This window comes from Octopus bimaculoides, chromosome 15 (assembly GCF_001194135.2).
Source record: "Octopus bimaculoides isolate UCB-OBI-ISO-001 chromosome 15, ASM119413v2, whole genome shotgun sequence".
Lineage (NCBI taxonomy): Eukaryota > Metazoa > Mollusca > Cephalopoda > Octopoda > Octopodidae > Octopus > Octopus bimaculoides.
The window spans coordinates 57,224,237-57,237,764 of record NC_068995.1 but is presented as its reverse complement, the minus strand read 5'-3'; the positions used below and the strand labels follow the sequence as shown (position 1 = coordinate 57,237,764).

The 13,528-nt window shown below is 34.6% G+C and overlaps 1 protein-coding gene across 18 annotated transcripts in view; it reads right to left on the bottom strand.

The window, feature by feature from the left end:
* The window catches only part of LOC106877140 (one cut domain family member 2), a 348,210-nt gene that overhangs the window by 265,258 nt on the left and 69,424 nt on the right, over positions 1–13,528 (bottom strand). For 12 of the 18 annotated variants that reach the window (XR_008265651.1, XR_008265654.1, XR_008265653.1 and 9 more), the window contains exon 2: positions 11,188–11,262. The exons of the other annotated variants lie outside the window; for them this stretch is intronic. Coding sequence is in view for 8 of the 12 variants with exons in the window: in XM_052973381.1 (XP_052829341.1) it covers positions 11,188–11,262 (75 nt within the window). In the remaining 4 variants the exon portion in view is untranslated. The remainder of the gene's footprint in view (positions 1–11,187; positions 11,263–13,528) is intronic. 18 annotated transcript variants of the gene reach the window in all.

Sequence of the window (13,528 nt, the reverse complement as noted above, 5' to 3'; positions counted from 1 at the left end):
ATATATATATATATATATATATATATATATATATACGACGGGCTTCTTTCAGTTTCCGTCTACCATATCCACTCACAAGGCTTTGGTCGGCTTGAGGCTATAGTAGAAGAGGCTTGCCCAAGGTGCCATACAGTGGGACTGAACTGGGAGCCTTGTGGTTCATAAGCAAGCTACTTACCACACAGCCACTCCTACGCCTGTATGTTAAATTATTTTCAAATTAAACACTAAGCTTTCTTTTTGAGTCATGTAATAATGAACAGCCAATAAACCAGATCTACTGAAAGCCACCCTAAATGTCAGAACTTTTTCTCCCCCCACACCTTCTCCCCTTATCACACACACACACACACACACACATCTCTGTTACTTATGATCACTGTTACTCAATATAAGATTCTGACAGCTGAAGTCCCAGACTGATAAAGTAAGGTCACAAACAAAATAAATAAAAAAACAACAGAAAGAGTAAAACCATCTTCGTCAGCTTGGATCCAGCATTAAGCTTTGCAGATGACAACCAGGCTGTTTCTATGTTCCTTTTATTTTTAATTAAACCATGATACTAATTGTTTAAAGTTAAGGTAGGTTAAGCTAATTCAATATAAAATGACAAATAATGCACCACAAGTTGGTTAATCAATAGCAATTTACCTATAATTTTGAATTTATAAGTTTCCACTTAACAGGTATAGCACCAACTAATAATATTCTCCCACCCTCACTCACAATGCTGAATCTAATTTAAATTGTTACTGAAATCTGTGTCGATATGAAGTTTGGTTTGTGACCACATAGTTCTAACAGCAATCCCACAATTCAATAGCACAGACTTTGAGTTATGAATGAAATTTTGCAGGCAGAGCCCATGCAGAAGTTTATGTGTGTGTGTATACATATACATGTATATATACATATATGCATACATATATATTCTTTTACTTGTTTCAGTCATTTGACTGTGGCCATGTTGGAGTACTGTCTTTAGTCGAACAACTCGACCCCAGGACTTATTTTTTGTAAATCTAGTACTTATTCTATCGGTTTCTTTTGCCGAACTGCTAAGTTACAGAGACGTAAACACACCAACATCAGTCGTCAAGCAATGGTGAGGGTACTAACACAGACACACAAATACATATATATATATATATATGACGGGCTTCTTTCAGTTTCCATCTGAACCCAGAACCATCTGGTCACTGCATGCACCACCCTGAACTGGAAGCACCCAAATTAGTCTTGTGGAACCCAGTTCCTGGTGAAGTAAGAAGAAAAGAACATTGTCACACTAACATCAACAACTTTATTACAGACACTGGCCAGAAATGTACCCGGGACCTCAAGGTAGTGATGGTGGACCAAGAATTGTGGCATAAAAGAGACACTGGTATATTAGTCGCAACATAATTTCAACGGTGCATATTTAGGGAGAAAATTTTTTAGTGCTTTAGAGTTGGGGGGGGGGGCGCAAATTAACTTCACATATAGGACCCAGGGCGACTTTCTTTTTTTGTTGAAACAACTGTTTCTTTCTTCTTGTTTTTTTTGGGGGAAAAAGGTGCATCTGATGAGTCATCAAATATGGTAAATTGGAATCTGATTTGAACCAAAATTATAAGATAGACTATAATTTCTATTGAAAAGGAAACAGAATATAAAACTGGAATTAAAAGGGAAAATTTAAGAAGAAAACAAACCAAAAACTCTTGCAATTTAATCAAATCTATTGCAGTAAAATATGGCAAGTAGATTGATGCTGATTGTTAAGACTAACTTTTTGGACTCTTGCGGAGAAGAAGAAATGGATAGATTCAGTGAGGTGAAGAGTCAACTGGCAAAGCAGTTTGAAATAAAACTCTGCCAATTAGAAATATTGTGTGACAATAAAAGGGAAGGATATTGCATAAAGAAGCTAATGTTAATAAGAATTAATGAGTAAAGTAGCAGCAGGTAATGGGTTTAGAAGATAGAGTATTTTAGAGTCGGATTAGAGGAGATTCCTGATTAGAGTGGTGAGATAGGGAGATGGATAAATTATGATGGGAAGAATAATTGGAGAGAGGTTGTCAGAATGTAGTGAGAGAGAGAGAGAAGAGAGAAAGGATTTTGTGGAGAAGTGTTTGATTAACAAAGGTGAATGATGGATTGAGAGAAAAACTGAATATGGAAAGGATAGAGAGAGAGAGAGAGAGAGAGAGAGAGAGAGAGAGGTGGGGAAGAATGTTATAAGTTGAGAGAAGAAAAGAGAGAGAGGGAATTGAAAAGATGAGTTGAAGATGGGAGAAGCAAAGAGAGAGAGAAGAAAGAAATGTGTGAGTGGAAGAGAAAAGAAATCTAAGAGAAAGAGAGAAAATGTGTAATGAAGGGAGAGGAAAAGTGTGTGTGTGAGAGAGAAAGAGAGAGAGAGAGAGAGAGGTGTATAATAGAAAGAAAAACAGAAATGGAGAGCAAGAAAGTGGAACGAAAAGGAATAGGAAAGAAGAGAGAGAGAGAGAGAGAAGCTGATCACATGAGAGAAACTGCATGATGGAAAGAGAAGATGGAAGGTGAAAGAGAGAAAGAAAAAGTCTACGAGTGGAGTAGATAGAAAGCAATCACAAGAACAGGAAGGAATTGAAATGGAACAAGATGAAGCCATTCCCTCTCCTTCTCTCCCTCTCTCCTTCTCTCTCTCTCTCTCCTTCTCTCTCTCTCTCCTTCTCTCCTTTCACCTCTAGAGAGTCATCGTTCATAGTACAGCAGCAGTACACATTTATTGGGATATCCTGTTTCTTGTAGGGGTTTAAAAATCACTTTGATATCTCAACCAGTGAAATGAGAAATAAATAAATATATATATATATATATATGTATATATAAATATACATATATATATATATTCCTTTTTAGGAATTTTCAGTGACCATTACCAACAAAGCTTGCTCATTGGGAAATAGGTGAACTGAACTATATGATATCAGAATACAGTCGCAACAGCAGCAGTAGTAGAAGATACAGCAGCAACAGTAACAGTAACAGAGTAGTGATTCTGACATTGGCCAGACTTGCAGACTGTCAACTAATTAGACAAACAGAAGATGCACAGTCTACATTTTCCAAACATCCTGATAAAGCCAACTCAACAGATAAACTTTGCAATTGAGTAACTACCAGACTGATTCTGTTTACTATTAGCGGAAAGAATGGAGTGAAGAGAAACAAGCAAACAAAACAAAAAGAATAAAACACAGAGCTTTTGTAACGAAGACAGAATTGTTCTGATTATTTACTTTTTAACCCTTTTGTTAACCATATTTTTTGTTGAAATTCTCTGCCTTTTGTTTCAATTAATTTTGAAAATAATGAAGAGTTTAATAACTTTGTAATAAATAAACTGGTGTTTGGAAAATAATTTAACAAGAAATTTCAACGGAAGGTTTTTAACTGAGATCAGTTTGAAAGAGGAAGTGTGTATGAGAGATCCTGGGGCAGTATCAGGCAGGTTGATAGCAAAAAGATTAGGGATATTTACACATAATAAGGGTCCAGATTAAAAATATAAACATGCTCGGCTTACACTGAAAGTTCTTACATAGAAACTTTAAGATTTATATTTAACAAAAAAAGTTGGCGGGGGGGGGGGGGGGGGATAAACTGAAATAAAAATAGTAAAATAAAAAAAAATGGAAAAGAAAGAAATGAAAAAATCTGGCTTTCCAGTAACTCATTTCATTTTTCAAATAAAACAAAGACATGATCAAGTTTGAGTTCCAGGCCAAAAATCTTTGATGCCATTGTTGAAATAAGAACCTGAAAATTACGATTACAATGAATGCAAGTTTTAAACTACACTTTAAGCTATACAGGGGCTGGCATGGCTGAGTTAAAAAAACTTTCTTCAACCAAACAATTTAGTCTTGGAGTGAGTTCCACTTGTGAGTGGATTTGGTAGAGGGAAACTGAAAGAAGTCCTGTGTGTGTGTCTGTTGTCTTGATATTGCATGATTGCTGTGAATGAATGTGATTCCTTTCCAATACTCTGCAGAAATATGTCTGGCCATGGGGAAATATTGCCTTACTCATATATTTATATATACATACAGACCACAGACTGTTTCATATTACACTTATGTAATGCATTCATTAGGTCTGCTGGAACTATGTATGTGTGTGTGTATGTGTGTGTGTGTGTGTGTGTGTGTGTGTGTGTGTGTGTGTGTGTGTGTGACTGGTACTCTGCTGGTTACAACAATGTGGGCTTCAGTTGATCTGATGAATGGAATGACCAGCTAGTGAAATTAACATGCAAGTGGCTGAGCACTCCACAGTCACATGCACCCTTACCATAGTTCTCAGGGAGACTCAGCACGACAGAAAATGTAATGAGACTGGCCCCTTCCAATACAGACACAACTCATTTTTGACAGCTGAGTTGACTGGAGCCATGTGAAGCGTCTTATTGAAGGACACAAGATCCGCCAGGAATCAAGCTCATGTCCTTATGATCATGAGCCAAATACCTTAACTACTAAGCCATGTGTCTTCACACACACACACACACACACACACACACGCATGCATATACACTCTCATGCATACATACATGTATATATATATATATATATAGATATATATATATATATATATATATATATAGATACATATATATATTTATTTGAATGCACATAAGTATACACACATACGCAAATGTGTAAAGGTGGGAGAGAGAATATTTTGTGTCCTGAAGTAGGCCTAAATCACCATCACCATCATGTGACGAATCTGGCCATTCTCAAGAAAACATTCCATCCAGCCAAACACTAATTCAAGACAATGAAAAGACTTAAGGTATTTGAAAATAATGGAGTTGGTATTCGATAGATACAACTGTGTAAACAAGGATTGAGAAAATAATTGGAGAATGAATGATTGAGTGAGTGAGTTATGGGGAAACGAATGAAAGGAAATTCTTTACACAATGTTTACTTCCATTTATAGAGAAATGAATAAAAGTTGTGAAGATAGACACAGATAAAACGATGTTGTGTAGAAGTTAATTATTTTTATGGCTTAATCAAAGAGAGAGAGAGGGGGGGTAATGCCGGTGACCTTTTAACAAAGCCCAGTGACATGTGGTGGGAAGGGGATAAGAGGATACAGACAATGAGCTGTCTTGGAAGCCTTGTTTGAAATGCTTGCAAGAAATTGGACGAAAGACACTGAAGGACCAAAAAGAGATGTTGAACCAGGTGTGAAAAAAATTTTTTCAAACAAGCAGAAAAACACAAATGTACAGACATGGCTGAGTGGTTAAGAAAGCTTGCTTTGCAGCAGCATGGTTTTAAGTTCGATCCCATTGTATGACATTGTTGGCATGTGTCACTTATTATAACCCCAGGCTGACCAAAGTCTTGTGAGTGAAGATGGTAGATGGAAATTGTGCAGAAGCCTATCATACATATGTATGGGTGGGTGTGCATGTGTGTGTGTTTTTGTGTTTGTTATATACTCTACTGTTTGATAACCAGTATTGGTTTGTCTATGTCCCCATAACTTAGCAGTTCAGCTAGAGAGACCAATAGAATAAGTAACACACTTTAAAAAAAAGCAAAAAAAAAAAAAACCCAGAAGTACTGCAGTTAATTTGTTCATGGTGGTGCCCCAACATGGCCACAGTCCAATGAGTAAAAAAAGTAAAAGATACAAGATGTACAATTTATGCAATTAATGGGTGGGGCTCAATCAAAGCCCATAGTAGAAACATGCTTGGCCATGGAATGGGGCTGAACTTGGAAGGACATGACTGCAAGCGTTGCGAATGGTGGGAATTGAACTCATTAACTTCCCAGCCATGCTTCCTTCTCGATCATCTCTTTGCACAATTACCAATTCTGACTTGAATAATAATGAAAGATAGGTAGATAAATAGATAATTATGCATAGTCGTTAAGCAACTGAAGAAATAAAGTGATGTGGAGTGGGGAGTGTAATTGTAACTGAAGAAGGTAAGGTGTGGTGGCAGTGGTGGTGGGATAACTATTGAGAGAAAGTATTGTACTGATGAATGAAATTATATAAGCAATGTGAGGTTGGAATAGACCTGTCTTTTCAGTCAGTCAGTTATTTATTTATGTCTTTCTACATTTGCTGACAAGATAAACATAACCAAGAAACAAACAAAAAGAAAGAAAAAAACCAGCAACAAAACAACACAGCACAGTAAATGGTTCGGATAATGAATAAAGAGGGGGGGGAGCTGACAATAAACAATATTACCAAACAGTTCAAACTAAATCAATAAACTAGAGATAAATCCAATGTAGTGAAGAACACGATGGCGATGTTGATGACGATGGTGATGATGATGATGACGGGATGATCAGAACAGTAAGAGCAACAATGTTATTTAAAGTAATCACAGTTGCAATTGGCAGCGATGTTTCACCAGGGTATAGAACCAAGCGATGATGGAAACATTGTTTATTATTTAATTTTCCAGTAGTCATTTATTCTCGTGTCAATTTTTGTGATGCTAGGCTGCAAACATAGTGGACTGTACATTGACTACCTGTGTGTGTGTGTGTGTGTGTGTGTGTGTGTGTGTGTGTGTGTGCTTGGGTGTAGATAGCTAGATGGATACATGGATGGGCGGATGGATGGAGATATACAGACACACACACATGGGTTATAGATTGAATACCAGTATGTTTGTGTGTGTCCATATATGTGCATGCATACACATACACACAAACAGGCATGCACATATGTAAACATGTTTTTATATATAAGTGTATACATATATATACATACATGTATGTGTGTGCGTGTATATATATATATATACACACACACACATATACATATGTACATATGTATGTGTGTGTATGTGTGTGTCTATATATATATACATATATATATATATATATATATATACATACATACACACATATATATATATATGTATGGGTGTATGTATGTGGTATATTTTCAAGTAGTTGTCAGTTAGTGAATAGTCTCAAATCTACAGTGCAATTTGCACCCATTGAGATTGTGTTTTTGCTAAGAGTTCTATTCAGAAGTCTTTCCGATCTGAATCACTGTTTTTCCTAAGGCATAAAAGGAAGGGATAGTACACACGAGATGACTCAGCCAGCAAGAAAATACTAGCAGTGAAGCAAGAAGCGGAGAGAGAGAGAGAGAGAGACAAGCTATGTTGATTTGGCAGTGCTGGATGTCTGTGTCAAGCAAATGTGTAAACTGTTAAGTAAGAGAGAGAGAGAGAGGGATAAGGGAGAGATAGATAGATAGATAGATAGATAGATAGATAGATAGAGAGGGAGAAAGAGAGAGAGAGAGAGAGGTAACAAGTATTATGACAATGATTACGATGAGAAAGGAGATAGGAAAGAATGAAAAAAATTGAGCTAATGAGGGAGGGAGAGAGAGAGAGAGAGAGAGTGGAAGAAATAAGGAGTGAGAGGAAAAAGGGAGAGTTATAATGATTGTGAAGAACAGAAAGAGTAAATTGCTTGAGCAAGTTACTGAGCTAATGAGAGAGAGAGAGAGAGAAAGAGAGAGAGAGAGAGAGAGAGAGAGAGAGAGTGAGGAGAGAGATTGTATGTGTGTGTGGTGTGTGTGTGTGTGTATTTGTCATGGTGGCTAAATCTAGCATTTTCAGAAATTAAATCATCATCTTCTCTAGGCTGATGTCTGCAGGTTGTTCTATAGATAACGAGGAATAATATAAACCTAGTTCTGTACGTAAGAGAAACAAAAAGAGAAAAACTAAAAACAAAAAAAACAAAATTAAAAAAGTGACATTAAGGGTTTTCTTTTTGGTGGGGTTTTCGTTTTGTTCACAGAAACTTGTTTTCGCAATATAATATTGCTGAGTGACAACACAACAGATTTAGTTAGAAAACAATGAAAGATGAATGAAGAAGAAAATTGCTGTTATAAACACTGAAGAATTCTTTCATGTACATAAAAGAAAACAATAATAAAATAAAAGAAAAAAATACCCCAATTTTTATTGGCTTTGACAAACTATCACTGTGACAGGAAGCACCTTATTTTCGAAAACTACTAGCCTGTTGCTTTAATCAACCTTAATATCTTAGCATGAAATAAGCTATTATTAAATTAAAGGTTTGATTTTCAGAGAGTATAATAGTAGTAATAATAATAATAATAATAATAATAATAATCGAGATCCTTAAAATTCACCTCTATTCATTCAACTCTGCAGAATAAGATTATTAAACTAAATGCCAAAACTATTTAATTTAAATTATGAAGGAAACAATTGTTGGTGATTGTCCTTTTATATTCTAATTGAAATGAATTTGCTTAATGCAAGACACATTGCCAGGGGAAAATCAAATCTTGAGATTCCAAGAACAGTGCATTGTTAAAACATGGAAAATGGTTTCCAAAGGAATAATAATGGGAAATTATATTCTAAAAAAAATACTATTCTGTACATAAAAAAAAAAAGAAATGCAAAAAAAATAAAACACTGCACTGAATAATTATACCACCTACCCCCTTCACTGCTTTCCCACCCTAGATTCTTGAATTCATGCAACTTTGGAGGAAATTGTCTAACAGGGTTCTACTGATTAGGACTAATGCAGTTGATATAATTTTGATGTTATAACATCATTTTAACATACAATAAACTTAATGGCAACAGGTTGCCAGAGAAAATAGTTGAGCTTCTTATCAAAATGGACAGTATTGTGCCCCGAGGAGAGGTTGGAGGGGATAGAAAATTTTATATGAATTCTGGACTATAAAGGGGTGAAGCTGATAAAGGGGTAACAGACACATTTTTAATTGTTTTCAAAAAATATTTCTAATCCCATAATACACTGACATGTGAAAGCATTTGGCATTCACTTAGAGACAAAAGGTACAGGCTGCAATCCAATAACTAAAACAAGTGAAAGACAGAAGATAAATACATGTAAATTACAAGGAATTAGGGTCCTTAAATTTTATCCCATTTCAACAATGAAAAAGAATGGAGAACTCTTTCTTTATTGCCTCAACTTCTAACTACAAAATATATTGTTTATTTTTTTTTTTTCAATAGGAATGATGTTTAACCCTTTTAAAGGGTTTAATTTCATTTCTTATATTTTATTTTGAGAACAAAGGGACAAAAAAAAGAAATAACTTTAGCCCTTTAGCATTTAAACTGGCCCTATCAGGCCCAAATATTCCACTCATTTTATGTTGATCCTAGTCAGATCTGGCCTCTCACACCTACCTTACAATGTCATTCTAAAAATAAACTTTCACATCATCAATATCTCAATGCTATAAGATAATGCATGATTAAATTTTTTTTTAAATGTTAATATTTTTGTGTTACATTTGATAGAAAAAATCTGAATACTAAAGGGTTAAGAGAAATTAGTAATTAAATGAAATGGTTACAAATGTGAAATGAAAGTTTCTTTCACCAAAGGCATATTTCCATTCTACTCTTAACTATTTACAAAATAACTGTAACCTTAAATTCTTCTTTCATATTTTATGTTTCAAGAAAAAAATGTGGAATCTGTGATGGTCATGCATTTCTTGACAGTGCTTCTTGCCATTCATGATATGAAATATCTTAAATGTAAATCACAAAATGAAAAATTAAAACTTGCTTCTTTATCCAAAGTTTAATAAACAAGCATATTACAGATAATCAATTAAAAGGAATTAGATTAAAAATAAGGAAATAAAAAGAACATCTCATTCATAATTTGTCAAATTTTACCAATAGTTTTACATATTTGTAAGAATCAGGCAAATATAAGGCAAATCCTTTTGCACTAGCACAACTTAAAATTTCACAGTCAATTTGCTAAGCTACAAAGAAGAATTGATCTAAACATTTCATGCAAGTAAGAAAATTTTTAGAACTATCCAAGCCATGTATAAGAAAACTATTTGTAGGGAAAAAAATGGTTAAAAAAGAAAAAAATGGAAAGAAATTTGAGAGCAAAAATATTGAAACAAAATACTTCTAAACTATTAAATATTCCCTTGAAGTTTCTTAGCTATCAGGAAAGTCTGTAAGAACTTGCTTTGTATGAACAGCCAAACTTTGACGAGAATGTCCAACATTCTAAATAAATTAAACTTCTGTTCATATCAAAGAGCAGTAAAGATTATTATATCTTATCAGTAAATTTCTATGAGAATATTTATACAACAAACCACATTCAGAGTAACCCTGTGAAGAAAGAAAGAAAAAGAAAACAATCTTATCTGAATTGAATCGTACATTTCATAACAGACAAGTAATGCAGAGTTACTGGAGAAATAAAAGGACTTTGTAGTCTTTCTAATCCACAGTGCCATAAATATATATGTGTGTGTGGTAAAAAGCTCGCTTCCCAACCACATGGTTTGGGGTTCAGCCCTAGTGCATGGCATCTTGAGTAAGTGTCTTCCACTATAGCCCCGGGCCATCCAAGACCTTGTGAGTGGATTTAGCAGAGGGAAACTGAAAGAAGCCTGTCATATATGTGTGTGTGTGTTTTGTTTGTTTCCCACCATTGCTTGATAACCAGCATTGGTGTGTTTACATCTCCATAACCTAGCAGTTCAGGAAAAGAGACTGATAGAATAAGTACCAGCCTTAAAAAAAGTATTGGGTTTGATTTGTTCAACTAAAAAAAAAATTCTTCAAGACAGTGCTGTAGCATGGCCACACTCTAAGACTGAAACAAGTAAAAGATAAAAGATATCTGGATGTATGTATGTGTATACACATACACATACATGTGTGTGTGTGTATGTGAATGAGAAAGAAAGAGACATGCAACTAACAGGCAACCGACGGGTTGTTTTGGAACAAAATTTGGCTTCAAAGAAACAGCTTGGAACTAGCAAACAACAACAACAACAACAGCTACAACAATAACCAGCAAAGAAATCCAACAATAACCATGCAGTAGATTAATTAATGGTCACTAAACGACAAATCATAGAACGAATGGGTAAGGAGGCAGGTAGGTAGGTACATAAAGACAGACCAACACAGAGGTAGGAAGGAGAACGAGATCGGTGTTAGGGTAGAACAAGAGGAAGCAGAGTTGTTTGGAGGAGGAGGAGGAGGAAAAGGAGGGATGTCTAAATTTCATTAAATGCTAACATAACAAGAAAGAACTCTTGACCAACAAAACACTAGCAGACTCCTACCTAATAGGCTGACAGTATCCTCGCAATGTGTAGTAGTCTCCCCCTGATCTGTTTGATTGTATCCACTGAAACCTACTGTAATTATACAAGAATGAAAAGGTAATAGTGACAACATCACACAGAGACAGCATCTAAACACTCCTTCCATTTATAAATCTTCTTCCTCAAATGCAAACACTTTGTAAAGTAAAAGAGAAAAAAAAACAAAAAAAAATGGAGGGCAAAGGATGTTTCACTAAGAACACACACACACATATATAATGTTCCAAAGTGGAATAACTTTTAGGGAAGAATGATCATATTTCAAAATCCTCTTAACTTATTATTCTATTATTTGTCTGTTGCTTACTTGTTTCAGCCATTAGATTGTGGCCATGTTGGGGTACCACCTTGAAGAATTTTAGCTGAATGAATCAACCCTAGTATTTATATATTCTTCCTTAAGGCTAGTACATGTTCTACCAATCTCTTTGCCGAAATTCTAAGTTACAGGGACATATATACACACTGACACCTGTTGTCAAGCAGTGGTGGTGTGGGGGAAACACCTCCCCACCACACACACAAGTGTTCCTACTTGTGAATTACTATTATTCAAAAATACATTCCCTGAAATTGCAATGGTTATTATCTTCATCAATATGCAGTAGTAGTAGTAGTAGTAGTAGTAGTAGTAGTCTGTATGCAGTTCAATGAACTTGTGGTATTTAATTTTAATACTTAAGACATTTGGTGCAAAGTGCTGGCAGAGAAGCCTATAACCTTGTTTTGATTTGCACACCTTCACGTATGAATGTCTTGTGCCTTATAATGTGATGGCTTTTAAGATTTGCCCTTACCATGCTACGTGAAGACCAACTTTTTCAATGATGCTCCAAATGACTGACAATGAATTACGTGAGTAGTAATATCGTTTTATGTTTGCCTCCAAGCTCAAGAGGGAAAAAATAATCCCTATGTAAAACATGATTAGAAGCTAAACAGCCAAGAGGATAAAGTTTTGGAGAATCATCACTTTATGAAAAAGGTGTTGTTGTTTAGCTTTGGGTCAAACTTGATCAAGCATGGCATTGCTGTTACAATTAGTTTTATTTGGGGTCTTTTTGTTTGCGTGTGTGTGTTAGGGATATTTAAGACTTTATTATTCAATATATCTTGGCTTTATTTAGATGCCATGTTGTGATTTAAGGAAATTTGACATTTTTTTCTTATAGGATGAGTGACAATATTGAGTAGTGGCTCTCAACCAGGGTCCATATAAGATTGGAGGTGTGGTGGGGGGACAGTGCCCTTATAAGCAAATTAACGTGTTTCCAGCAACTGAAACATGTTCTCTCAAAGCTTATTGCTAACCTATACGAGTTAATGTGTGAAAAACAAAATAGGAATTTTGTAAGAAGTATCCATAAAACATTGACTGGCTATGAGTGGGGGTCCACCAGAATAGAATAGTAATCAAAGGGTAGAAAAATGGCTGAGAACCACTTATAAAAGACATTTTCCCACCATTTTAGTTCAAATACCAGTCATTATCATATTAATATTTACAGGTCTAGACAAACTGGTAAATAAATGTAAGTCATTCTTAATTAAAGAAAAAAATTACTATCAACACCATTCTTACAAAAAAAAAAAAACAATTAAATTATTATCTTAGGCAAAAAAGATAATATTACTATCATACCTAAAACCATAATCTTTCCAAAATAAAAAAAAAGCAACAACCTTATAGTAATATATAACAGGTAGTTAGTTGTAGAAGAGTATTTTATTTCGGAAAGCAGAATAAGGTGAGGGAACAAAAGATTTGGCAATCCAGTGTTCACGGCATTGTTAGAGTAAAAGCTAATTAGGCAGATGAAAGGAAGAAAACCCTTGAGCAACAACTAATAAAGAATTTATTCATACCATGACAATTATATAGAATTTTATGAACTACTTGGAGACTAAAAAAAAAATTAAAAAACTAAAATAAAATAAACAAATCAAAGTGAATAGAGTTGTATAAGGTTCCTTACTAGTTCCATACAAAAGGTATTTAATTGAAAAATGGTCTGAATTGAAGTGAAATCAGAATATATTCAAAGGCAACTGTGATTTTAAAAATATAGCATAACTACTTGAAACATCTCTGAGAAAAGAAATAAAAAAGGAAAAAAAAATTAGGGAAATAAATCATTAAAAAAAAGAAACTGAAACTAATAAAAAGAAAAGTTAAACTAGTGGCAGGAAAGAAAGAAAAACATTTAAATAAAAGAGACACTTGAAGGCTAATTTGTAAGAATAGAAAAAAAAAAGAAAAACAATTTAAATGAACAGTTTTCACTTAAGATGGAAGTGG